This window comes from Solanum dulcamara, chromosome 11 (assembly GCF_947179165.1).
Source record: "Solanum dulcamara chromosome 11, daSolDulc1.2, whole genome shotgun sequence".
In the NCBI taxonomy this organism is placed as follows: domain Eukaryota; kingdom Viridiplantae; phylum Streptophyta; class Magnoliopsida; order Solanales; family Solanaceae; genus Solanum; species Solanum dulcamara.
The window spans coordinates 48,527,799-48,555,658 of NC_077247.1; the positions used below are offsets into that span (position 1 = coordinate 48,527,799).

The following is a 27,860-nucleotide window of genomic DNA, read 5'->3' on the forward strand; positions in this document are numbered from 1 at the left end:
GTCTGTCTGTATAGATAACTATATATGGAGGGACATAAAGATTCAATTAATACGGTAATTAATTCTGATTTTGCTATTCTCTCTCTCTATATATATAATTATGAAACTATTTTTAGAAAAAAATCAAACACCAAATAATTGTAACTAGTATTTATTTTTTCATTATTCTGAATGTATATAATTTGTTTTGATTTAAAAACAGTACTAATAAGTATAAGTTTAAACAAAATATTGTAGAAAATCCTAATACTTACATGATTTCGTTTTACACAGGAAATGGAAGAAGGATTACAAAGTCAAAAATCGAAACTTATCGACAATGTGAAAAATAAGATAAATAATCAATTGAACTACAAAAATTTTCTAATAGAGTCTAAGTGTGTACACGGTATTTCAAAAACGTTTGAATCAAAATATGACTTTCAAATTAAGTTCCGAAATAGTGAATGATGCCAAAGGACAAATGTTGAAAGGTATGGCAACATATTTGCCCCTATATATAATGCATTTAGAACAAATAGATAGCTGTATCAGGAGAAAAATGCATTTAAATGTATGATTTGGGAAATTAGGACGATATAATTTATGATTTTAAATTATTAAGTTCTATTTACTCTCCTTATAAGTAGCACACCTTATTGATTAGGGATGCCAAACACAATTAATAACTCCAAAAAAGGTTTCCATTTTGAGAAATGTTTCCTTAAATCTCTCACACACAACAAAAAGGTTTCACTTTGTGTATCGTAACTTGGTGAAATATTTTAGGAAAAAATATTTAATTACACTACTTTATTTATCATGTTTTTAATTACTCTCATTCATTTTTAAAAAATTCAAAAAAAAATTCTTTTCACCCGGATACATTAATTCAATAATTCGGATACATTAATTCTGATTCGTAAATTATCTCTACGTTCAATGTATCATGCTTTAAATATTACATGTTGATACATATAATCCTAATTAATGTATCCGGATTACTGAATTAATGTATTCGAATTATCATGTTTTTAAGGAATTTCTGTAAATTAAAAAAGAATATGAAAAATAGTAATTAGCCTTTTACATTATATAATTTATGTAAGTTATACAATATTTTACCATCAACTTGTTGCTTTGAGGTCATTCTCTTTTCTTCTTTTTTAAATTCACTTTCAAGCATAATAGCCACAACTTTTAGAGGATAAATTAAACCATCAACAATGTAAAATTCCACTCACTGGGATCAAGAATGATTAAAAAAGCATAATTAAATTATTATTTTTATGAGTTCCGCATAGTTATTAGTTATTTTTTTTGTTATCATTTATGAACTAATATTATTTAAACTAATTATTCGAAATTATCTGATATATCATACTAAATAAATGTCCCGAAAGCGCACTAATCAGCTGCCCTCATTGAACACACCGACACACAGTAGCGATTCATACAATTCTTTAAAAATATCTTGCTTAAAATACGATTTATTAGGTAGAAGTTGGCAAACAAAAACACATGTGTTTGGATATATAATTTTCACAAATGCACTTTTCAACCAAAAATATATTTCTTTTCCGAGTAAATCTTAACGGCAAGTTTGGTAAATTAATTGAACTTAATAAACTACCAACTTAAGGATGTTCATTAATCAGAGAAAATTATGTTACGAAACTTCGCAAAAAGTTGTTAAATAGCGTTCCGTAAATAAACTCTGGATAATATTTTTGTTTAATTAAGTTAATCGAAACTTCTAAACTAATTTTCTTAGGGATTGTCAAAGAAAAATAATCAATATATGAAGACAGAATATAATTAGCACTCGTCAATAACTCTCAAATATTTTTAAGTTTACCAATTTGTAAAAATATTAGGATTACATCCAAATCAGATCGATAAATAAATTATTTATAATGCTCATTTTAGGAGGACTGTTATTGTTAAGCATTTGTGTATTTCTTGCTATAAAATTTAAAATGAATATATATATTTTTACCTCCTCCTTTATAATTTGAATAAAAAAGATAAATATTTAAAAATTAGAAAAAGATTAAAACTAAAAACCAAATTTTGTAGAAAGATACAACACGTCAACACCAATTAACCTTATACTGAACAAGTAATTTCTATTAATAATAAAAATCTTTGCTCATGTCACATTTTGTTTCTCCGTAAATTATGTCATTGTATTGACTTGATATACATGTCATATATGGATGCGTTATATTTTTATACACATAATATAATTTTTCCAACAAAAGATATTTAACCGTCTATCCTTCATTACATATGGCTATGCCCCCGTGTATAAGAAAAACAAAATGAAATAGCAAATAGCAATATTATTTGTGTTATTGATCTTCGCGTAACAAAGACTATATTATAATTTGGGATTTAATAGTATGAAGAATTTTTATATTACGTTTACTAAATAACATATCTTATCTTTTAAGTTGCTAATATTTTTTTTTTTAATAAACAAATTTATAATTGTCTTTTAAATGTGGCAACGATATAAACCACTTATAAAGCATCTTTTACATAATTATTATTGTGCAGAAGTTAAAACTTTACGATTTGTGTATAATTGATCTGTATATCAAATGACTCCTAAGTCCTAACACAGAAGTGACACCACTCCCTTAAAACAAGGAAAGCAAAACCCACTCCTAGTTATAAAAACAACATTGTTTTTCTATAAAATAATATTACAATTCTATTTATTCTTAATTATCTATTATATTAAAACTAATTTTTTATTTTCATTTACTCACTTTAACATTTTTCTTTTTCATATTTTACCTTTTAATACTATATTAATACAAGTAAAAAAAGCATGAAAGAAAATGTAGTTCTTGAGATTTGAATGTGAAAGTTCAAAGTAAATTTTGAAACTTTTAAACTACTAATTCAATCTCTAATTTTGTTGTTAAAAAATTCAAAATTTATGTATATGCATTAAAAATAAAAAAAATATTTTATTTACAATATAAAAAAATTTCTAAAAAAAATTGAATAAATACCCTTGCCCTGCCCTAGATCGACCCTAAATATACATATATAGTACGTGCATATGTTAATTATTTCCGGGGACACCATCACCATACACACAAATCACTTTAACAAACATCACACCACAACAAATAGTTTATTATGTCTTTAATTTAATACTCCTAGTAGTACATCATCAATTTTTGTGTATTTTAACTAAAAAAAGATTAAAGTATTAACTGTTGAATTAAATAATAAAAGAAAAATGGAGGTGATTACAGGTGCATTATTATTAATTACAGTAGTAGTATAGTAGATTACAGAAAGGAAAGACCGCTCCTTAAACCGAGGTACTTTCCGACAATTTCGTCACTCGCAAAGACTCTTTCTTTCCTTTCTTCCCCAACTCTCCTTCTTTAACCCCACCCCCCCACGCTATCTATACTCACACTGTTCAATATCTATACTGTATCTATATGTTTACCTATACATTCATATAGATTTGTCCCCTTTTCTGTTCTGTTTTGCTGATAAAGACTTCAGCTTGTTCTTCAAGGTTCACTTTTTTTCCACTGTTCAAGATTCTGGAGCTGTTGGATGCTTTTTTGCTCCAAACCCTTGTTGGGTTTTTAGTTCTTGAGGTATGCTTTCAATCTTTCTTGGTTCTTGGTTCTTGGTGCTGCCATGGAGGTTGTTGTGTAATGACAATTAAACCCATGGTGGAGTTGGGTGTGAGTGTTCTTGAAAAAAGATCAAGTCTTTTTAGAGTTTAATTAATGGGGGTGGCGTGAGCTGATCGGATTCATTAGTTTTTCTAAGTTTTATTAATGCCGGTGTTTGCGTAATTAATTGTTAGTTACTTATGCATTAAATGGTTGTTTGTTGTAATCTTAAAAACTGACTACTTCAAGTAACGTCTTCTATTCATTTAATTTTCTCCCCTTGTCTTTGAATTTCTCCTAGTTTTTGGATCCTGTTTGAACACACTGGGTTTCCCTCATATCTAATTTGAATTTGTTATAGGATTTGTAAAATTTGTAAATATGAGCAGATGTTAGGAATTTCATCTGCCTGCCTGTGAGTATTTTATTTGGAATTTAAAAACTCTTTGAGTCACAAGTTTTCTTTTTCAAAGGAAGACTGAATACACACTCATTCATCTAGATTTACATGGTTCTTGGTTAACATAGATAAAATTAGAACCATATGAATTTGTTAGTTTAAAACATTGAATGTGGGTTGAACATTTTTTTGGGAGTCTTGATGCCGTGTGAGTTACAATTGTTGTTCCGAGAAAAATTCTGGCATACATGAAAATCAAACAAGGTGACAACTACTAGTGGAATTTGTCAACTTTGTCAAACGCTTGTGTGTCCCTTTATTGTCTTATTCTATGTCACTACATACAAATTAGACATCTTATCAATTGACAAAACGACCTCTTCCATTTTTTTCGGTCGGTTTGTCATTTGTGGGGTGGAGGTGGAAGGTGGAGGGAGGGAGTGAATGAGTTGTCTTGTAATAGCTGGCTGGAACTTGCAACTACTTTCCTTCTGTTGATAAGGGTGGTCTACAACCAATTGCGCACACCTCAGCTATATCACTTGCTATCTTTGTTTAGCCGACGGAAAGAAGTCACGTAACGTTTTTTATCCTTGCCAGTACACCATAGTTTTAGTCCAGTTCATTCACCTAACTACTAGTCTCCCAAAGTTTTGACACACTTCATTACCCCTAGGACACATCTAGGCAACCAGTAGCGACCCTGAATGCAAAATGACCTGTCATTTCACAGCATATATTGTGGCATGGCTGTGTACTTGTTTGGGTAACTCATCATTTTGTGACCTAATCAGATTATAGAATATTGGTCCCTAGAGCCTTTTTGGTTTCTGTCCATAAAAGGTGTCCAACAAAAAAAATTGTTTACTGGTATTTATGTGTGGTGATAACCTGTTTAATGGGCTGAGTGAAGAGAGTCACTAGGCAATCTTATGCCCATTTAAGTTTCATCCCATTGTGGTCACACGAGTAGCTAGCACAATATTCTTTTCCTTGTATGCGTTGTTTGCTAGATTCGGAATTCCGTTGGAGATCCTATACTAGAAATAATGTTTATCAGTTAATGAATTGCGGAAAAGAGATAAATGTGTAACGTCTTTAAAATCTATTTTGCTTTATTCTCTGTTAAGACTAGTCGTTGATATGTGTGCATTTGTTGCAGTGTTCAATGAGAACTTTTTCTGTTTCATATTCGCCTGCAACAGGCATTTAAATTATGGCTGTGTTTCTGCTGAAGAAAAGGAGTGTGCTCCTTGATGGGGTATGTTAGTGCATTCTGGTTAGGAATTACTAATGACCTGATTATCTAGCTGACAATGCATGGATTTATTAAACATTAACTTGTGAAATGGAATTGCAGGGAACATGTGGAGTAAAGATGAGACAGCTACCATTTATGTGGATCATCTGTATAGTTATGTTGTTTATTGTATATAGGACCACCAATTATCAGTATCAACAGACAGAGGTATGATTGCATTGTACTTCCATTTATTTGCTATCATCTGCTACTTCTAATTTTGGCATTTAGACGGTTGAATGTGAAAGGATAAGAGAGAACTTTCCTTTTATCAAACCGAGAGAGGCTGGATGATATATTTTGTGGCATATAAGTTTATATATTGACTTTCTAATTCTGCTTTACCTGAGTAACCTGATACGATGTTGCTAATAAACATTTTCCTTTCCTTGTTTACCTTTTCAGATAGAGTCAAGGTTGGATCCATTTTATTCTTCAAAGGTAGTTATGTTCCTTGTTTTCTCTCAAAATATTTCTAGCTTTTTTGTACCTCACACAGCACAAGGTAGTACCAACCGGATTAATTTATTGAAATCCAAGAAGTTCTATAATTCATCATTGATATTTCTTGTTATCTAAAGAAAGATGTGCATAACATAAATAAGCAACGGAGTACTATAAGTGGTGGAGTAGCCTATGCTTAAATTCAGCACCTAAATTTTTTTCTGTATTTTGAGTGAACTAATTTACCCCTAAAAAATCTGTATACCAATGGTGATGCTTTTTATTCTTTCAACCAGGACTCTAGTATGGATATGAGAAGTTTGAACAGTTTACCGCGTGGTATTATCCAAGCAAGATCAGATCTGGAGTTAAAGCCTCTGTGGTCAACAACTAGTTCAAAGTCAAAGGCGAAGGTCTTACTCTCTACTCCTTAACTCTGAAAAAATAGAGTGACCTCCTTTGGATACTGATATCTAATTAGTTACCACACTTTACCTAGATCATAATCAGACCATTTCTTCCCTTCGCTGGGTTGTCTATCACTCTGTCATGCATCTAATTTGTGGCAATGTTGTGTCTTCATTTTCAGGCTAGCAATTCTAGCTCTCATAACTTGTTGGCAGTTCCAGTTGGCATTAAACAGAAGAGCAATGTTGATGCTCTTGTCCAAAAGGTATAACGTCTAATTTATGTTTGTTGTGGCCAGCACTTATGTTTTAGTACTTTCTGATTTTACTACCTTATATATACCTGTGGCCTAATCTTGTGATATTCAGTTTCTTTCAGCAAATTTTACTGTCATTCTATTCCACTATGATGGTAATGTTGATGGGTGGGAAGATCTCCAATGGAGTAAAGATGCCATTCATATTGTTGCTCACAATCAGACAAAATGGTAAGAAACACGCTCTATAGGGAATTAAATTGACACGGGCAGGTTTAAGGACAATAAAGGGAAAAATTTAACCACCTTGACTTGCAATATTTCCGTGATTTAGAAGTGCTGCTCAACTGACCTGCAGTGTGATTTCAGTGAAACCAGAGTAATCCTTAGGCCTCAAGTTGCTTGAAATTAATCTGTGCTGTTCATTAATTTTAAAGGTTAATCGTCTACTGATCCAATACACAGTTGCTAGAAATTAGTCTGCTTCATAATAACCATCCAGGATATCCTGCAATCCTTTGCTGAACAAATGATGACATCTTGTTCTTCATGAATCTTTTGACTTAATGAACTCCTAATATATCTCAAGTTGGTCTCATCTTTTGGCTGAATGCGAAGTGTTACCCTGCAACCCTTTGCTGAACAAATGATGAAATCTTGTTCTTCATGAATCTTTGATTTAATGAACTCCTAATATATCCTAATTCCTAAGTTGGTCGCGTCTTTTGGCTGGATGCGAAGTGTTATTCAACTTCTTTAAAGTCGTAGTATGCTTCTTATGCAGCTTTCTTCCTTGTGGATCTCTGCAACTAGCTTGTATGGTTTATGGTAAATAATATCTCACCATTGTTGTGAATTAATCTGATGCAGGTGGTTTGCAAAGAGATTTTTACATCCTGCAGTTGTTTCAATCTATGATTACATTTTCCTTTGGGATGAAGATTTGGGTGTAAAGAATTTCCATCCTGGAAGGTAGGATGATTGCACGGGTTTGACGTTGGCTTTTTGTTTATCTTATCTATTTTTAGTCCACCAATAGATACATTTGATACTAGTCGTTCACTCCTGGTGAGTATTGTGAATAATATTTCTATGAACTCGTTCTGTAGAAATAAAACAGATCTAATAATTTGATATCAATCCTGGTGGATTATTGTGAAGAATGATTCTATCAACTCCTTTCTTAGAAATAGGCACATGTAATCATTTTAAATATAAATCAGTATGAGTTTGTTTCTATGACCCCGGATATTTTCCCCCTCCTATTTTATTTCAAGCATTTGGTGTCAAAGTGATGACATGTTTCCTTGGAATTCCGAGCTTTGAGGAGATAAACTATTATCCATTGCTTCATTTAGTATCTACAGTTTATTGTTTTTACATTATCAAGTTAATGTATGATTTCTATTGCTTACTCTGTTAACCATGCTTCCTTTTTTGTGGGACTTCATGCCTTAGAAGAATGGGTTGTTAATTATCATAAAAGCAATAATTCTTACTTGCCTCTTTGCTAATTGTAATTTTCTTTCAATTGCATCCTTCTGTTATTCAGGTACCTTGAAATTGTAAAATCTGAAGGACTAGAAATTTCTCAGCCAGCTTTAGACCCGAATTCAACTGGTATCCACCACAGAATCACAATACGAAGCAGAACAAATAGGTTCCACAGGTAAGTCTTCCCGGTGGTCCAACCGTCCAATTTCAACCTTCTAGTCCACCTCCTTTGGGTGAATACTGATGCACAATTCCTTTTTGCAGAAGGGTCTACGATATTAGAGGTAGTACAAAGTGTTCTGATGAAAGCGAAGGTCCCCCATGCAGCGGGTAAGTGTAACACAATTTATTGGATCAGACTGTTATTAGCCTTTGGGCATTGGTTGATCAGGATAAGCTTTTGCATCAGTTCTTGATGTTCAAATTGACCAGTTGTTGGCAAGTTTTGTATACTCTCTCTTCCTACAATTTTGTTCTAGAAAAAAGATTTTGACTTCTCAAGTGTCTTGAGTTAGATGAAAGTTCTTCCAGATTTTCTTTATCATGCATTAGCAGAATGGGTTGATTCACTCTCCTTTTACAGATTTGTGGAGGGAATGGCACCGGTCTTTTCAAGATCTGCGTGGCTTTGTGCTTGGCATCTTATACAGGTAGAATTTGGTTTCTCTTTTAGCTGAGATAGGACACGTTTCATGCCTTTATTAGAGCAACCTACATACACTTGATGATAACATAATCAGGAATATAATTGTAAATTTTGATGAGGGTGTTGAATTTTGATATTTCGATTTTTAGATTCGAAAGAGGCAGGCAAGAGTATTTTAGAAGTGTGAGTGCCCGAATTCGTCGCTTTGTTTAGTTGTTCATCCCAATGAGTGATACGTTTAGAAGAATTCTGGCAACTTAAAATTAAGAATTCAACTATGTGCACCTGTGCTCTATGTTACATTCTTCCTATTGGGGTAGGGATCAGTGTTCTCTAATAGATCATGACTATGTCTGGTTTGTGTGGGAACTTTAACTGTTTTGTATAAATTGTTGCATTTGCTCATCTTATGGTCATGTTTTCATTTTGGGTTGAAATGCTCGTATACTGTTAATGTGCTTTAAGTTAAATTTGCAAAGCTCAGCGAGGTGCTTGGATTACTTTTCACTTGCACTTTTGTCATGTCATGTGGACGCACTATCCGCTTTCATTTTCCACTCTCGTACTGATTCATCCTATTTAGATGATCTTCTAATGGTTGCTCTTTCCTGTCAGAACGATCTTGTTCACGGGTGGGGAATGGACATGAAACTTGGTTATTGTGCACAGGTTAGTTTACTTCTTTGTGGCTGCGAAATTTTTGTTTACTTTCTTTTCGACTTATTAATTTACAAGAAGGACTTCTCATCCGTTCCTGCGAATGCTTTTATACACGTTTCATAGTAGACTATTTTTCATGCCTGTCTTCTCCTGAGTGTACAATAGAAGTTCTGGAATTTAAATTGCTATACATTTCTCTTTTCTTTTTAAAACTGTATGTTCTGATACAGCCCTAAACCTGTTTGAATTTTATTATTGTAGGGAGATCGATCCAAAAAGGTGGGAGTAGTTGATAGTGAATACATAGTGCACCAGAGCATCCAAACTTTGGGTGGACAATCCTTGAAAAAGGTAATTTTCTGTATCAATTATCCAAGGCGTAAGGCTCATTTTTGGGGTTCTCATTAGTCATCTCAAAAGTATGTCGGACACGGTGTACTTGCAGTCTACATATAGAGGCTATGGTATAATTGTGCTGTTTCCTTTTATGTACCTCCATTGACCATGCTTTTGTCTATATGCAGGACTCAAATCCTGAAGAGTCTGTGAAGGTATATGCAATTCAACTTTGTGCTTTGACAGTTAGGTTTTTCCAATAGATAGCTTCTGCTGCTGATGTCTTTACTGACTCTTGTCCTTGATTTTCATTTTCTTTTCCTTAACCTACAGAGACACGTTGTTGACGTGCGATCTGAGGTGAGAGTCTTGCTTATACTACATCCTATTTTATTGGCTTAATACATAAACGTGTATAAAATTGAACACGTAGACACATGTGCCCTAAGTGGCAATTCACGAGATACACTCTTGTGTGTGTACATGTTCAAGTTTAAGTGTCTACTTGTGCTCACCAAAGTTGTGGAGGGTATATACGCCAACGTGTATATATTATGCCTATTTTATTTCATTCAACTTTCTTCTTTCATGTTGTGTGCATTACTATCTGCCCTTCCATTTAGCTTATTTCCAGTTGCTTTCCTATTTTGCAGATTCGGAGACAATCAACATACGAGCTGCAAATATTCAAGGATCGATGGGAACGAGCTGTGAAGCAAGACAAGAACTGGGCTGATCCGTTTAAAGCCAGCCAGAGACGTAGACAGCTGTATAAACAAATGCGAAAATCAAAGGTTAAGAAGCTCAGATAAGGTTTCTCAAATTCAATCAATGGGGGGAAAAAAAAGGTTCATAGGTCCATACTCCATACCTTGTAATTTGTTCTTCTTTTTAGTTTCCGTGAATCTCATCATTACTTCATTACTTAGATAGGTTTAGTTTCTCCTAATTTTTATGCCGAGTGTATTTATTTATTTTCTCCATCTTTCATCACTTGTCTTTCATGTACATCATTTTTATTTTTGTAACTAGCCTTGATTTTAAGTTCCTTTTTCTTCTGGTCTGTGGAATATTCTTTTGAGTACATTGGAGAAGACCAAAAAAATAAGATCTAGCACCATCTTAAATTGAATGGAATTTTGATCAATAATGTTTCAATTTGGTGTTCCCACGTTATAATTAATCATTATTACTAATTTCATTTTATTTTCAAAAAAGGTCTATAAACTAAATAATTAAAACTTAGGATCTAAATACTCAATTAAGTTCTTTATGTTGAATTTAATTAAATAAAGGAAAAATGACATAACTAAACAAACATCCTTAGTATATTTATTAAATCACAGTTGCACACTGCATAATTTTTTAGCGATTGCATAAATCTTCTTTCGCTCGCCTCTATCAGTAGAAGTATTGAAGAATCAACTCTCTTCCTTTTTCTTTTTCTTCTTCTTTCAGATACATGTATCTACATATAGATATATTAGATACATCATAAAATGCACTATCTGAATTTTGCCTCTGGATACTCTAGATACATCACAAATACTAAATACATCAGATATTTAATATCGGCTATATTGAATCGTAGAAATTGATACAAGCTTATGGATATATAATCATATACATGCTTTCAAAATTGATACTAGATACACATATACACTTATAGAAATCAATACTGAAATTATGCATCGTATACAGTATATTCAGACCAAAACTCGGACAAAATATGAAATATTCAAAACTATCTCCCCGTTGAGTAATAAGCACCTATACTAGTTTGTTTTATGAAATTTGCTCTAAATTAAACTGGCCCAAAACGGCCCAACTAAATCCAAGAAAATAACCCGGCCCACTATCTCCCTTCGTCCTCATATCACTCTAGCACCTTTAATTCTCTTCCTAGGGTTTAACATAAACCCTTTTTCTCTCTCTCTCTCTCTCTCCGCTGCGTAAAACTATGAGTTTAATTGCCGGCTCATACGAGAGATTCATTTGGGGATTCAAGTTGAGATCCTCCAAAAAGGATCAAAATTACGAACTAACCCCTCTCTTTTCCTTCCCTTCACACCTTTCACCAATTAAATGCACCGCCGTCGCCGGTTCTGCCGCAGTATCCGGCGGCGCCGATGACACTATCAAAATCTATGACCTTTCTACTTGCTCAGAAATTGGGTCACTTCACCACTCCGCCACCGTTACTTCACTCTCCTTTTTTACCCCTTCTTCATTCTCCTTCCCTCGTAACCTTATTGCCGCTGCTGAAGATGGTTCGGTTTCCATATATGATGCTGATCCGTTTGTTCATCTCAAAACCGTGAAAGTGCATCGTAAAGGAGTGAATTCTATATGTATTCATCCGTCAGGGAGGTTGGCCTTGACTGTTGGAAGAGATGAATGTATGGCCATGGTTAATTTGGTTAGGGGAAGGAGAAGTTTTTACTGTAGGTTGGGAAAAGAAGCTTCTTTGGTGAATTTTAGTGATAGTGGTGAAAAGTTTTTTATGGTTATGGATGATAAAATCTCTGTACATGAATCTGAAGATGCAAAAACTGTTCTAGAGATTGATAGTAAGAAGAGGGTGCTTTGTGCCACTCCTGGGATGGTGAGTTTTCTGGACTACTACTAGATTGAACTATGCTCAATTTTTGTACTGTTTATTTGGTGGGCTATATTTTGATCACCTATTTGCTATATTCATAATCACTTTCTAGAAGTGGGTTTTACAGAACCATTTCCAAAATTAGTCACTATGGCATCCAACATGATCTTCTCATTGTTTTTTCCTGTCACTTAAATGTTAGGTTAGCATAATGGTGAGATTCAACTAGTAGCGAGTAGAATAGCCATCTGTTCCTCTGTTACTGCATTTTGATTGCACCTTAGTTGATTTTTCTGTCTAATGGGAGCATGTTGCTGGGGATATAAACTTTTATATCTGCTTAACCTAAATAACCAGCAGAGAAGCTTACCTAGCTAATTAAAGTCCTCAACTGATGTTTTCAGAATGCAGTTTGCCTATATCTGTTTCTAGCAAGTCCCGTCTCTTAGTGTTCTCGTTTGCACAGTTATAAAGCACACTTTCAATCTGTTCATTAAGTTTCCAGGTGACATATATGGGATAACTGACACCGGATTCATTAACACCAGACCACACCTTGGGTGCTTTCGATCCCATCCTTTTACCTGCATGTTGTACATTCTTTTACTTGTCTATCATCTTGCCCTTGGTATCTCTACCACTCCACTTTCAAAGCACCAGGAAAATATTCAGGTTTATATACATAATGAAAAGTTTAGTTGGAGGCTCCATTTTTTATTTTCCAATTCTTTGATTTACTTCTTGAATCTGAAAGGAATATTTTACAGCATGGTATTTTGTTTACTGGGGGAGAGGACCGGAGTATTAAAGCTTGGGACATTACTAGTGGAAAAATTGCATTTAGCATTGAAGATGCACATTCCACCCGTGTGAAAGGCATTGTTGTGCTACACAAAAGCAATGATGGTGATGCTGAAGATCATCAACACATAGTAGCATCTGCATCATCAGATGGTGTCATACGTGTTTGGGATGTTCGCATGACTAGCAAAGATAAGCCAAATCCTCTGGCTGAGGCCAATACAAAATCCAGGCTGACTTGTCTTGCTGGATCATCCATCAAATGTGAGTTGTCCTTTTCTATTTGAATTTTCCCCTCTTAATGTTTGCCAAATTTTAAATGATTCAGATAGTCACTACCTTGACGGGTAACTTTATGATCGGTTTAACTTTTGTTCAAGTGTCTAGTTGGAACTTTGTGGAGTAGAAGAGTCCAATTGACAATTCGAGCCAAGTGTAAGGGTCTCCCAAGTCATCCCAAAAAAAGGGACTAGAGTTTGGATCCCTTTCAATTAAATCACCTCCATGTCGGCAAAGTAAAATTGCAAGGCTGCAGTCCTCGTTCCTAAAACGACATCAGTTTTCTCGTATCCCCATTTCGACAATCTGCTGTCAGTTTTTGGAACTATAATTGCAGCCTTAAGATTTTACTTTTGACGGCGTGGCATGATCTGAAGGTAGTATGGGACAATATTGGAGGTGATTGGGGATCCACATCTATACATCTATACATCATTTTTTTGGGAGGGAACGTGCTTATTGATGGATGATAAGGAACATGAGGTTTCTTTTCTTTCTTTCTAGTAGCTGTTAGGAGAGGAGATTCTGTGAACTCTTGGTAGTTTTGTGAACGCTTAATACTTATTTTATGGGAGCGAAATGTGCTTTTCATTTCATGTTTTGATGCCAAAAGTAAAGCCCATCCCCTCCAATTACGTATTTTAGGCCCCTTATCTGCATACTGTTCTGTGGTGCCAAATCATTTTATTAAGGGCAAAATGAGAATTTTAAAGCTAAATATTTATAAATCTAAAAATGTGACATTCTTTTTAGGACAAGCTGAAAAGGAGAGTCTCTCACATAAATTGAGACAGGAATATATGAACTACAAAAAAAATTGTCAATCATTTCTCTTGGTTGATTAGTTTAAAATATAATATAATCTTTTCATTGGCATTTTTTAAAACTATTAGTGCTCCATGTGAAAGAAGAGGGATGACTTTGAGTCAAATGCCAAAGATATAGGACTAATTTGGGCCTTTTCTCGATAAGTGCCCTTGAGAAATAGTTCACAGGAGCTAACCTGCATATTATCTATTTGGCTTTACAATTGTTCAGTTGTAAGCATAGGCGGGACAGCTATAATTTGCATGAAATTTACTAGCTAAAGGATGAAACACTTCACTGATTTTGTTGTCATTGTCATCTTTCAGCTATGAAAAGACCACAGGTTGGAAATACTACTACAAATGGGCATCAGCTCGATGCAGGTGAAGAATCCTAGTGCTGTAATTTGCTAATGACAATCACATAGTTTATCTGCCATATGTTTCCTTTAAATCTGCCCCAACCCCCTGGAAGTTGTTGAAGCATACCAATTTTGTTAGTTATAGGTGGGATCACTCAATGAATCGTTCTTGACTTTTTGGCTGAGATTAAGGTGGATTAGTCGATTTATTTTATGGTTCTTTCAGCGCATGTATGAATTTAACGAGCATGATCAGGAGTTCTCTTCTTGTATCTATATTTTGGTTCCACACGAATGGGACTTCAATTTTAGCATTTTTCTATGTATGTGAATGTGGAATTTGCGCTCTTGTTTAGCTCATATCTATATTTCCTACTAATTTGTAGTATTCCCCTTTCTACTACCTAGTAATAGTTATATTCCTGTTTCTTACAAGTTACAAGAATCACAACAAATCTTACACTTGGTAAAGTCTTGTTTGGATGGTTGGTAAAGACAATATTTTAAGTGTTATTTTGATTTTATTATATTGTATTATGTAAGAATCAAAAGGAACGTTTGTTTCATGTACTTCTCGTGTGAGACTTTTTCCTTTTTAGTTTGTCCTTAAAAAAGTCACATTTTCAGATTTATAAATATTTAGCTTTAAAAGGAACAGAGGGATAATTAATAGAGTTTTTTCACTTTGAATCTTCTTTTGTTGGATGATGACATCAGCCACTTATCACCAGAAACTTCAATAGATACAGATAATTTCTTTCTCATTTATGTAAACAAAAAGTGGTGGACAGATATATATGTTGGCAGGAGATAGTTACCAAGCTGATAGCTATATGAAATTAATTAAGATTTACTTAAGACGGTAGGAACATCACAAAGGAAATTAATCGAGATAGGTGTAAAATGATAGGAACATCACAATTTTTTTCTTCTCATTTATTTGAACAAACATTGTCGGACAAATATATTGGTACATGTGTTGGTAGGAGATAGTCGCCTAGCTGATGTTGTGTGGAATTAATTGAGGTATGCGTAAGATAGTAGGAATATCACGATTTCTTTCTTCTCATTTATCTAAACAAACATTGTTGGACAAATACATTGGTATCTATGTTGAAAGGTGAGAATCGCCTGGCCGATATAATGCGAAATTAATCGAGGTGCGTGGCAAAATGGTATCCACATCAAAACTCAATTGGGGATTTAGACCTCCAAATTATAAATATTCAATATATAGACCCCATTTAGGATTAGTTTTAATTAACTCAACTCTGTACCAGTTCATAATGTGATTTTTAATTTATTTTCTGTGCTGATACTCTTGATATGTTAAAAAAATAAACTTACATATACTTCAATAGGTGTGTTTCTTTCTTTCGAATTTCAATGTCTTGAAAGTTTTCTTTTTCTTTTTTTACTATCTTTCGAGTCAGAGAATACTGGTAAATGGGAAAAAGTTGGTCCATTTGATTAAAAAGAAAACATTAAACAATTTTGTTTATTCGAAAACGAGTTGAATTACTTTTTAACTATGATTTTTCAAGATTAATTTAGTTTCTTCTAAATATATTTATATTTATTTATAAGAACTTTGTATCCAGCTTCCACTAAAAACTGTTAGCAAAACCATTGCTCGATTTACCTCGAAACTTGGAAGTGTTAATTCTCATACCTCAAATATTACTATGCTTTATTTGAGTATAAGCAATTAAGTTTTATTTTATTTTATCGTGGACGAAACTGACATTTGACAATATATGTGATTGCTTTAACTGTCTTCTTTTGACTAAAGAAACAAATTAAACAAATTACTCAATCGAAAATGACAACATATGGGTAATTTTTTTTTTGGCAATATCCCTATTACTGGAAACCTACATAAATAAAGATTGAAAAAAGAAAAAAAGGAAATTCTATATCTATTTCATTAAGAAAGAGAAGAAATTTCACAAGTGAAGAAGCACTAATCCTATACCTATACGATTACTATTCTTATTAATATTGATAAATGAGGAGTAAGAACGTAGGGATTTTATTTTATTTTACTTATTATTGAATTTGAATTAATGACTCTCACGATATGAAAATGATATTTTAACTTCTTAATAAAGTAGAACAAATTATCCTATAAGAAAGATCTATTCCTATATTTTGCGATGAAACTATTAGTTTAACAAGAAACCAAAATCTAAAAAAGTTTATATTATAGTAAAAAAGAAATACTGAGAATGTAAAATTTTATGTTGAGAACATGTTGTTTAGAAGCTCAGTCCTTATACTAGTGGAAACTCGAATTGGCAAAAAATAGTTGAAAAAAGAGAGTTATTGTGACATAATAACAGTCTATACTTGAACAAGAAATACAAGAATCTTGTCTTATTTTAGTTTTATATTTCTCTCCTTTTCACCCTTCTTGTTCATAAATTTTAAGTTAACATGTGAATAATTTTAACACCAACAACATTGTTTGATATTTTCGGATGAAGGTATAATGTATGGACTTTGATTTCATTTGGTTCTTGGTATATAAATATGATAGAGATGACTTTTAACGTATTTTAAAAGCAATTAATTTGATTCTAAGTAATACAAATAAAGAGGTTGATATATTTGTTATAAAAAATGAAAGTCCTCGACATTTGTACTAAACGTGAGCTAGCAAATTATAAAATAACAAATTTTTTGGTATTGTTCAATTCTATTTTAAAATTCACGTTAAAATTCTCAATTCTAATTTAAAAGAACCATGCAAAACTTTTAAAATTAGAATAAGACTCGAAGATAATGAACCTATTAAGTATAAAGAAAGACTTCAATATCTTGATCACCTTTTAAAATACATTAAACACTAGTTAAGGACCAAATGAAACTATACGTTAAGGATCAATTTGATCATTTCTCATAAGTTACTTATCCTTTTTTTTTCTCTAGTAATCAGTACTACAATTTTTCTGTAAACAAATAGATGTAATTAATTAAATATTAAGAACTTTGGTGAATACAAAGATTAAAACCTTATTTAATTTTATGCTGGTACTAATTAATTAAATATTAAAAACTGACCAAAACCACCCAATTTTATCTTTTCTTCTCTTGCCTTTGTAGTGGAATTTTCTCTTCCCTTTCTTCTTGTTTTCCTCGTTAATATTAGAATAGTTCTTCATTTTTTTCAAGACTCTTACCTTTTTTCCTTCTTTGCTAAGCTTTTTCACCTATTTTGCTATTCAGATCTCATCTTTCATACTTTGCTTTCCCCCTGTAAATTTCTTGTTTTGAAGTAAAATTCAGAGACTTGCAAAGTTTTCTTGAAATGGCCGGCCGTTATGATCATAACCCTTTCGATGAAGAAGAAGTTAACCCTTTTGCTGTAAGTTCTTTCTTCTTCTTTTTTTCGTTTTGTTTTGTGGTTTAATTCTGAAAGTTGCTCTTTTTCCGTTATGGGGTTTTCCTATTTTGCTGCTATGCAAGTGGAATGTTCATTATTCTTCACTTGATCAAGTTTTGACTGATCGCTAAGTGATTCTACTGGTCTGTTTGTGTGTGTTATGTGGTTTAATTATCAAGATGTGTTTGATTTGCTTTCTGGGTTTTTTGTTTCTTTGCTGGTTTGCAATTCAATTTTTCAATTTGCTGTACGTTGTTCAAGTTTTGGGTGATAGGTATGTATTGGTTGTTATTGTGAAAGTGTAGCTGGAGCTTATTAATCCAAAAGAAATTGTTGCTGGTGCTGGATTGATTGAATTGGAACCATCTTAAGTTGTGTGATTGATTTTTGTGTAGGTTGACGTTTTCTTTGGGAAATATTGAATTATATGATTATGGATTGTTATATACTTAGCAAAAGTTGGAATTGTTGTTTAGATTTGGTATTCTGAGATATGAGGGAAAGCTCTTTCCTTTCATCGAGTCAAACTCTTTATCTGTAATGTGGCTTTAATGGTGTCTGAACAGTGTAAGAGTTGGTGTCTAAAGGACAGTGGTTCCTCGTTTTCATTTCAAATGTGTTCCATCATGCAATTGGTAATAATGTTTCCGGTGGCGGTGGGTAAGGAAGGATCATATGTGGATCCGTTCCTTGGCTCAACTTTGTCGGATATGTGCAATATAATATAAATGATTGGCATAAAGGTTATTGTAGTAAAAGTGATAAGTTTAATTTCTTTTGGCTTTAATACTTGTAATGCTGGAGGCATTTTGGAGGAACAGTTTCCATCATATTTGAATATTAGAACACTCTAATCCATGATGTGTTTCGAACATAGGATTTTCTGTCCATAGTTATGTAAGTATAGTGAATGATGTCACACAGCCATGTTAGATAACACATCACAAAAGTTAAGATATTTTTGTACTGTTCTCCTCCTGTGCACGAACATAAATTATGACATCTATGTGTGCAAGTGTTGGATAATGTAATAATATAACTTTTCTTTTTTTGTATAACGGTCTTAAATATCTTCTGAAATTTGCTGCAGGATGGTGGAGGCAGAGGGAAATCTTCAGGGCAATCAAAATTTAGTGGAGGTGCATTTTATACCACAGTAAGTTGGATATACTTTTCTCTATCCTATCTGGCTATCTCAGTCTGTTTACATCAGGGTTAGGAAACCAGTTTTCCTTATTTTGGTAAAGAGATCAATATTTCTACCTTTACGAATTGCAGTTGTATCTGAATTAGGCATTTGCTTATGCTTAGTCGCTTTATTTTCTGTAACCTCCCTCTTTGGGATCCCTTTTTTTATCGGTGTGGGGTGGGGTGGGGTGGGTGGGGGAAGTAGAAAGGAAGAAAGAAGGGATAAAAAGTTGGATTTGTTTCTTCTGTTGAATGTTTGAAGTTGTTATGTGGATAATATCTTTTGCCATTTCCTCTTGATGTACTATCTTAATCTTTTTTCTTTTATCAATTTTGCAGTCTGGGAGTGTGCCTCCAGCAACAAACTCCAGACTTTCACCCCTTCCGCCAGAACCAGCTGATTTCTATGATCGCAATGCGTCAATTGATATTCCTCTTGATAGTGCTTCGGTAGTTGGAACTTTCTGAATCTTTGTGATGATTTGTCATCTTTATCTTATTTGACATCAATATCTATGATGGTTTCTTAATTGAAGTTACTTTAAATTACAGGACCTGAAAAAGAAAGAAAAAGAATTACAGTCTAAGGAGAATGAATTGCGGCGGAGGGAACAGGTATGGATTAATGAAAATTTGAACTAGTATTTAATAGTCACACCCTTTTCTTGATGATGTATGTTCTTGCTTTGTATATTTCCACTATAAGATGGCTAGATTGTTAGTTTCCCTCAGCAATCCAACCATTATTTATTGTTTCCATCTTCTTTTTTCCTTCCAAATAGTGTATTTTCTGGATTTCCATTTGGGGCTTTGTTCTGGTTTGAGTTTCACTATTTTAGAATTGCGCTTACATCTTATACCACTGATGAACATGGCCGAATTGCAAACTTGTTCTGTAGTATATTCTTGAAAATAAATGGGAGCTTCCTAGAGCATCTGCCATAGAAATTGTGGGTTTACTATTTGTGGTATAGTTATGCTTGCAGACAAGGGACTTCTTTTTGCCGTCCTCTCATTGCAGTGTGATGGAGAGACTGGTTGGAAGCATTTGTTCTGATATCTGAAGTTAAGCGTGGGAGATGCTACAGCCCACTTAATGAAAATTTACATGAGGGGGGTAGGAGGTCTGTAGAGTTCTTTCTATTACTTCCCTGCTTACAAAACATTGTTCCTGTTCTCTTAGGGTCCTTACTATGATAATCGAATCAAGAACTCGTTCAGGCCTCTACTTGTTTTGAGCAAGAGGAACCTGTCCAACTGTCTACTTTCTCTAATTTGGAACGAATGACCTTCTATTATGTCTCTTGATGCCTACGGCTCTTCTTTCCTCCTCTTCTCGTTATCGTGTTATTGATCTATTCAAGCTGAAAATATCAATTCCCTCTATTTGCTCCCCAGTTCTTTGTTACTGGTGTATCAAAGTCATTTTTCACTTATCTGGTTTCTCTTTGTTTTGCAGGAACTAAAAAGGAGAGAAGATGCTGCAGCAAGAGGTGCTTTTTTTGCTTTTGCTTCAATTTTTCTTTGGTCATTTATCCTTTTGCTATCCTAAATTTTGATCTTCAATGAATATTCACTTTTGCAATATTTGTAGATATTTAAACTGCTAATATGAAGGGAGGAAACCATATATACTTTCTAATTACATATGAAGGAAGAAAGATAACGGGACCTTCTTCCGCTATGTTCCTAATTGAGCCTTCTGATTTTTATCTAGGGCTAATTGTTTTTTCTGGTCTTCTTATACTTCTCATACAGTCTCCGCCATTCTTTCCACATTTGAAGTAGAATTCTGCTGTTCAAATGCAACTTTTCAATTCTCTGATTTTCCTGAGTAACTTGCAAGTTTTGTAGAATATTGTATTTCAGTTGTAACTTCTGTGATTTATGCAGTATCTTACAAGTACACTTCATCTTTGAGTTGCAGCCGGCATTGTTCTCGAGGAGAAAAATTGGCCTCCGTTCTTCCCAATTATCCATCATGATATTGGAAATGAAATACCAATTCATCTTCAAAAGCTACAATATGTTGCATTTACAACGTTCTTGGGTATGTTAACTACTGCTTACCATGTGTTTGGTTATTCTATTATGGAACACGTATATGGTGCATACTTTGTGGGGTTTTGTTCTTATATAGTGTTCCCTCTGTCCAAAAAATTGTGGGGTTTAGAGCGAGTGTGTCAACACATCTAATTCTAACATCAACTCCTTGATTCGTTTAAATAATTTACATACCTAAAATGGAAAAGGTCAAAATTACCCTTCAACTATTCGAAAGAGACCAAATATACCCTTAACTATTTTGGGGCTCAAAACTATCCCTCCCGTCTAACCATTGGAGCATCTTTTAACGGAATAAGATATGACATCCAATGTGTAAATTATAATGCCACGTAGACGTCCACCTAAGCACACCCACCCCACCCATTAAAAGATCCAACCTTCCCTAATAACCCTAATTTCATCCTACTTTATGTACTTCTCCAATTCATAGTTTCAATTTAGAATTTTGAATAACTCAAAGTCCAAGTGTTATAAACTATAGTGTATGAAAAGTTAAAACTTGAGTTTCCATTTCAGGGCATACATTTAGCAATTCTCACAATACAAATCTCCCCTTTCAATTGCCAGAATAGAATTTCTTGATGGGAAGACCGGACCATTTAGCCATAAGATGGAAGCTAGGAGAATTGACACTAATATAGAAGAAATGTGTCGCTGTAGCCATGGCTGAGCAACGTTATTCCGGCAGAAGTGCAGTGGTTTGTGAAGGTATAAACATGGCTGCTACCACCGCCACTTTGGGGATATTAGTTTTGGATGATCCAAATACAACCATGATGACTTTAGCTTTCTTACCAAAAATGATTTTTAAAATAATTTGAATTTTCACAATTCTAAATTGAAACTATAAAAGGGCAGCCCGGTGCATTAAAACTCCCGCTAAATTGAAACTATGAATTGGAGAAATAAATGGAGTAAGAATGAAATTAGAGTTATTAGGGAAGCTTGAATCTTTTAATGGGTGGGTGGGTGGGCATGCTTAGGTGTACGTCTATGTGGTGTTATAATTTAGACATTGGATGCACCATCTTATTCCATTAAAATGAAGGGTAGAAGTGATCCAATAGTTAGACGGGGAGGGGTAGTTTTGAACCCAAAAACAGTTGGAGGGTATATTTGCTCTATTTCAAATAGATGAACGATAGTTTTGGTCCTTTTCCGTATCTAAAAACTACATAAAAGTACTAAATCACAACTTCTTGTAGTGGAAATAATTTAGAGAAGTTCGGATATAATTGATTATCTGAAAAATAGTTGGACTCAAATATTAAAGTGCCAATCAAATTGGGACAATGCAATAGTTCTTTTGGCTTAATTCATTGCATCCAACAGTAGTTCCTTAGAGTTTTGCTATTGCAATCAACAATCCAACATGTGGCATACTTTTCTTTTCTCCTGATTTGTACATTTGTGACATAGACATTTGTTTCCCTTTTTTATTCATGCTCTTCTCCAAAAGTAAAATGCCTCATGTTTCCCGTTTTTTAATCCATCATTGAAGTGTATCCCTCATTCATTCAAAAGATTATAAAAATGATGAGAAAATGAGGACTGAAAAAAGTCAGATTCTCATATCATGCTTTTTTGGAGACCTTCAAGGAGTTAGGTACAATATTGTAGAGAAACTAAAAAGAACGTAGTTTAATCTGCATAGAAAGGAAAAATGAGATTTGAATTGATTACCCTTCATTTTTTTCTTCCCCCTTTCCATGTTACTTGGACTCTCAAAATTTGTACTTACCAGTAAGAGTGTAAGTGTCCGGTAGAGGGAGGATTTTTAATTTTTTTGGACTAATTTCTAGTGTTTTTTGAATATCTTCCTGTAAGTGCCGATATCTCTATATCACACTTGATTGTACCGGGAGACGAATGAGGTCCCTCAAGCTATTGGTGTTTAAATAACTAAGTTTACATGTCCTAAAAAGGAAAGGAAATCAAAACCAATCAATACCTAATTACAATAGGAGTAAATCGAGCTACCTACTATATTTACAATATGCTAGAATATTCGCAGGATTCTTGTAGTATCCATATGGCTGGCTCCCTTTTGATCAACATTGTAACTGTATCTTATTATGAAAATTGCAACTGAAACAAGCTTTTGCTAGTATTTAGTTGTCGAATAAAAGTTTTTTGCACGTTGTAACTTGATGGATCTGTCTGTGGAATACATTTTTTTAAAGATTCTTTTGATTACGTTTAGTCATTTTGTACTGTATGTGAGTTTCTTGTTTTTCTCTTGCTAATGAGATTATGCTGATTGTGAGCAGGAATTTTTGCATGCCTATTATGGAACATTGTGGCTACCACTACAGCATGGATTAAAGAAGGAGGTACGTCTTATCGGCATGTTCTCCTGTCTCTACATGTCATTACTTATCCGATGAAGTCAGAGTACTTACTTTAGTTTTTGTCTGTAGATGTAAAGATCTGGTTCCTTTCTATCATTTACTTCATATCGGGTGTTCCTGGAGCCTACTTCTTGTGGTATCGTCCTCTGTATCGTGCTTTTAGGTAAATTTTCATGTCTTTCGGAGATTTGAACTGATTTACTTAAGAAATCATCAAACAGTTTTGGAATGTGAGAACTGATTTTTTGGTCGGTTGTTATTGCTGGAGTATTATATTCGAAAATTTTGTCAATGTGGCAGAAAACTGATTCTTTACAATTTTGCCTATGCCTTTTATACCCCTTTTGTGCTCTCTTTTTTCCCTTCCTACTAATCAAGGTATTTGGTCACAGGACTGAGGGTGCCATGAAGTTTGCGTGGTTTTTCTTGTTTTACTTGGTAAGTTCCTTATGCATTGTTTTCATCTATGTTATATAGACCCTTTGTTTCTTTGTCATATGCTCAACGTGAATGACATGGGTATGGGTACTTCCTAAGGATCCTTCAAAATATTCTAGAAACTTGCAAATAGGTGAAGGAAGTAGCCTACCGGGTACATACTTGTACCTGAATCCATGTTACAAAGTCAGAGTTCTTAGATATCTGACTCAATTGTGCAGCGGTCATAGATTTTTCTCTGTTTGCAGGTTCACATTGCATTCTGCATCTTTGCTGCTGTTGCTCCTCCAGTAGTCTTCAGAGGAAAATCCCTTACGTAAGTTCCATATTGCATTTTACATCTTAAAAGAGTTGTAAAACTACATCAACACTGTCTGTCACCTTACTCAAAAAAAGGACTCTAACAAATCCACTGTTTCTAGCATACTAGTTACATGATTCCCTTTCAACCAAAATTCTGAATTCTGCCTTCTTAAAGCTTATTGCTTTTGAATTTTGGGTGGATTGCAGCTATAAAGTAGCTAACTGCTAAAATGATCTGATGTTCTGTTATTTGTTGGAACAGAGGCATCCTGCCTGCGGTAGATCTCATCGGCAAAAATGTACTTGTTGGGGTGAGTTATGACTATTTTCGTCACAATCCATAGTATTCTATCGTACCTTTTACGCCTTTTTGTTGGATGGACTAACCTGTTCATTAATTTGAAGAATATGGAAGAACAGAACCCAGAACCTACTCAAACTTCTTTCTAATGAAAATTTTAACTCAAGCTATGAAAGTTCTGCCTATTAACATGTATCTGTTGTCCTTCCCTTATTAGATTTTCTACTTCATCGGTTTTGGGCTATTTTGTCTCGAATCATTGCTGAGCATTTGGGTTATCCAGGTCAGACTCATTTTCTGTTTCTCCGCTTTCCAAAATATCCTTCTTACTTCTAGCCCGGAATCTGACCTCCTGGTTTACGTGTACTCTCATAATGCAGCAAGTATACATGTATTTCCGAGGAAGTGGTAAAGCTGCACAGATGAAGCAAGAAGCTGCTAGAGGGGCCCTTAGAGCAGCAATATAATGAAAGAAGGATGTTGAGAAGGGTGGGGGGTGGGGTTGCAGATTTAGGGCTGATATTAATATTTTCATATGTTTTGGTTAGGCAAATATGCTGCTTGTTTCATATGTTTTTAGTGATCATTTTTGTGATGTATGTTTTATTTATGACTACTTAAGACCAAAGTGCTGCTAGTAAAAAGATAGAATCCCTTTGTATTATTGGAGACACAATCGTTGCATGTTTTAATTGCTCTTTCATCATACTCATTTCTTTTTATGTTTTCATTTTAAATCAAATATTTTTTTCAAATGCGATTTGAAAAATATAAATGAAACATACTTCTTGGGATGAGTTGATTTGAAAGTGCCTGCAGAGAATTGATTTAGTTTGCCTTTTTAGTGAATTTAATTATAATTGAAACAAAGGACTTCTCACAGCGCGATTCCTACTCGAAATTCATAAAGGACTTTTAAGGGAGATAAAATAGAGAAGCCCCCTCAAATATCACATTATAATGATTTTCACTATAGAAGTATTACTTTAGAATATGCTTAGCCTTTTGCCCTGCATTGTTCTTTTGAAAAATGTATAATAATACACCTACCAGGTTCTTAAATAAATTGATAGTTACTGAAAATAGGAAGGTACTATTTCAATATTCTTTGATTTGGTCCGCAACTGAAAAAGCAGTGGTTTGCATAAGGTGATTGCATCAAAATTATGAAAGCTAAGTTCAAATTCTAATAAAGGCAAACATCAATAATTCCCCACCCCCCAATTTATCTAAGTTTTGATTAAAACACCTGATATCTGTATTATGGGAGGTATTAGGTACTTTGTAAATTAATCAAGAGTTGCCTGATTAGAAAACAAGTTTAATGTAAAGTTGGCCCCACGTTTACGAGGAAAGAAAACTCACACAACGCTTATTTGATACCCTTGTCTAAGATGTGTCAATTAGGTTAAATCTTTTTACTTTCTGCTTACTTTTTTATATTTTCGACTCCCGATGAAAATTCTGACTTGACAACTAATTTCACAATTTTTTCTTCTAAGCTATCTATTATAGATATAAGATAAGGTTACGATCAATGAGGAGCTGGTGCCATTAATGAAGCATTAATCTGATAATCATATCCCCACCCCCTCTTCATGTATTAGTCAATGTGATTAAATGTTGCCAACTACTTCAAATCTTTAATTCAGCCAAATCTATCAATTTATCACACTTTAGAATTTTATCGATTTATAAGTTCCGACATGACATTACAAAATGCATTAAACTACATTTATAAGGTATGTCTTTCGAATAGTGGTAAGAGGCAGAATTCTTTAGCAAGAAAATTCAAAAAATGCTAAATTGTTATATATTTATCAAATGTCGAGGCGATTCAACAATGCATATATATACAAAATAAAATATTTATATCTAATTTATGCAGTATAAACTTTTAACAAAAAAGATTCAATTGAATCCCTTTCGCAATAGTTAGCTCCGCTACTATCCTCCTTCGTTGAAAAATTATATTGTGCAAATATAATAAAAAAGATTTTTTTTAATTATATGTGAGTTGTTCAATCCCGATTACATGAAGAAAAATTCAAATATGGTGGAAAAAAGTTTCAAAATTGCTCTTAATTCACATTTTTAAATAACTACTAATATTTTTCAAGAAGTTTTTCATGCCTCTTAGGTGTTTGGATAGTTCGGTGTACAAATCAACTTTTGGCTTTTAACTTATTTTTTTTACTTTTTAGCCTACAAAAATACCTAAAGCATTTTTTGTCTTTTCCAAATACCTCTAAAAATAAAATAAAAACCACTTAAAAATACGTCAATCCAAACACTCTCTTAATTCCAAAGCTGAGATTATGAAGAATAATATAAAGTAACATCTGAATCCCAAACATAAATTTCTCATCATTAATTCTATTACTTATATTAGAACTTAGGCACATAATATAGTGTTCCACATGACATGACCCATGACATAACAAATACAACCAAACAACATCCATCATCAAAATACCTCTCAAACACATATTAAGCAATATAAATTTAGTGACTTACTAGCTATTTAGGGGTCAATGCCCATTTATTTTTTCTTTTAACAATAAGCAACACATTTCTTCTTGCAATCCATGGTACATCCACCAGATCCACCACCAAAACCATAACCTTTTCCAGCACTTGAATATGATTTATAACACTTTGCTGGACATATCAATTTTTTCCCCAAACATGGGCCTTTGTCTTTGCACACTACACTGGACCTTATGACTCCACCTTTTCCAACTCCACCTTTTGGGCTTCCAAATCCACCACCAAATACTCCTCCACCAAGCCCAGGAATGTTAAACCCACTTCCAGGCCCAAAAATGCCTCCAAACGCCCCACCACCGGTGTCGTTTCCATTATTACTGGCTCCTCCACTAGCTACACCTTTCTTTGTTTTTCCAACTAAATGTTTTTGTGGGTGGATGTGTCTTGCAGCAAAGGTGGAAGTGAATGTGATGATGATCAAGATAGCTAAGAGAGTGAAGGTAGTTATGTAGTTTTTCTTCATTTGTTTTGTTTTGTTTTTTTGGTTTTAGGTGAAAGAGAGAGGAGAAGAATGAGTAATATTTATGGGAAACGGAGATGTAAAAGCATTGAAGAAATTAAGGGAAAAGAGAGAAGAAGAAGAAGAGAGTTATAAGTGGATGGTAGTTGGGACAATTTTATGAAGACTTTATATAATAAGAATAGAGTGGGTGCAATTTATTACACTATATAGTACACAAGACTATATCACGTATGTCTACTTATTTTCCTCTTTTAAATGTGCGCTATTAATGCGTCCGATCTATACAGTAATATAGATAGAATTTTCATAAAGAATATTCAACATCTAGAAACTGTTTTATTGTGTAATTTCTCGACAAAGCAATTTAGATAAATCCTTTTTTATT

At 33.7% G+C, this 27,860-nt stretch overlaps 4 protein-coding genes across 4 annotated transcripts; 3 read left to right on the forward strand and 1 right to left on the reverse strand.

Annotated features, from left to right (window-relative positions):
- Nucleotides 1-3,283: 3,283 nt before the first annotated feature.
- On the forward strand, nucleotides 3,284-10,737 carry LOC129874182 (uncharacterized). Its single transcript, XM_055949427.1, has 16 exons — nucleotides 3,284-3,614; nucleotides 5,198-5,296; nucleotides 5,396-5,503; nucleotides 5,741-5,776; nucleotides 6,076-6,192; nucleotides 6,369-6,452; nucleotides 6,556-6,674; nucleotides 7,314-7,415; nucleotides 7,996-8,112; nucleotides 8,202-8,267; nucleotides 8,521-8,587; nucleotides 9,199-9,252; nucleotides 9,505-9,594; nucleotides 9,768-9,794; nucleotides 9,913-9,939; nucleotides 10,233-10,737. The coding sequence occupies exons 2-16, from the start codon at nucleotides 5,252-5,254 to the stop codon at nucleotides 10,389-10,391; spliced, it is 1,218 nt and encodes a 405-aa protein (XP_055805402.1). The 5' UTR covers nucleotides 3,284-3,614; nucleotides 5,198-5,251; the 3' UTR covers nucleotides 10,392-10,737.
- Nucleotides 10,738-11,477: 740 nt separating this feature from the next.
- Nucleotides 11,478-14,784, forward strand: LOC129874183 (uncharacterized). Its single transcript, XM_055949428.1, has 3 exons — nucleotides 11,478-12,184; nucleotides 12,949-13,246; nucleotides 14,395-14,784. Exons 1-3 carry the CDS (start codon nucleotides 11,540-11,542, stop codon nucleotides 14,463-14,465), a joined length of 1,014 nt encoding a protein of 337 aa, XP_055805403.1. The 5' UTR covers nucleotides 11,478-11,539; the 3' UTR covers nucleotides 14,466-14,784.
- A 2,749-nt stretch (nucleotides 14,785-17,533) lies between these two features.
- On the forward strand, nucleotides 17,534-25,170 carry LOC129874185 (secretory carrier-associated membrane protein 2-like). Its single transcript, XM_055949429.1, has 13 exons — nucleotides 17,534-17,796; nucleotides 18,905-18,970; nucleotides 19,342-19,452; nucleotides 19,555-19,617; nucleotides 20,462-20,495; nucleotides 20,930-21,052; nucleotides 23,340-23,402; nucleotides 23,490-23,583; nucleotides 23,813-23,858; nucleotides 24,107-24,174; nucleotides 24,424-24,472; nucleotides 24,680-24,745; nucleotides 24,843-25,170. Exons 1-13 carry the CDS (start codon nucleotides 17,740-17,742, stop codon nucleotides 24,927-24,929), a joined length of 927 nt encoding a protein of 308 aa, XP_055805404.1. The 5' UTR covers nucleotides 17,534-17,739; the 3' UTR covers nucleotides 24,930-25,170.
- Nucleotides 25,171-26,805: 1,635 nt separating this feature from the next.
- LOC129873516 (glycine-rich cell wall structural protein 1.0-like) lies at nucleotides 26,806-27,616 on the reverse strand. The gene has a single exon (XM_055948627.1). It carries the CDS (start codon nucleotides 27,473-27,475, stop codon nucleotides 27,017-27,019), a length of 459 nt encoding a protein of 152 aa, XP_055804602.1. The 5' UTR covers nucleotides 27,476-27,616; the 3' UTR covers nucleotides 26,806-27,016.
- Nucleotides 27,617-27,860: the final 244 nt, after the last annotated feature.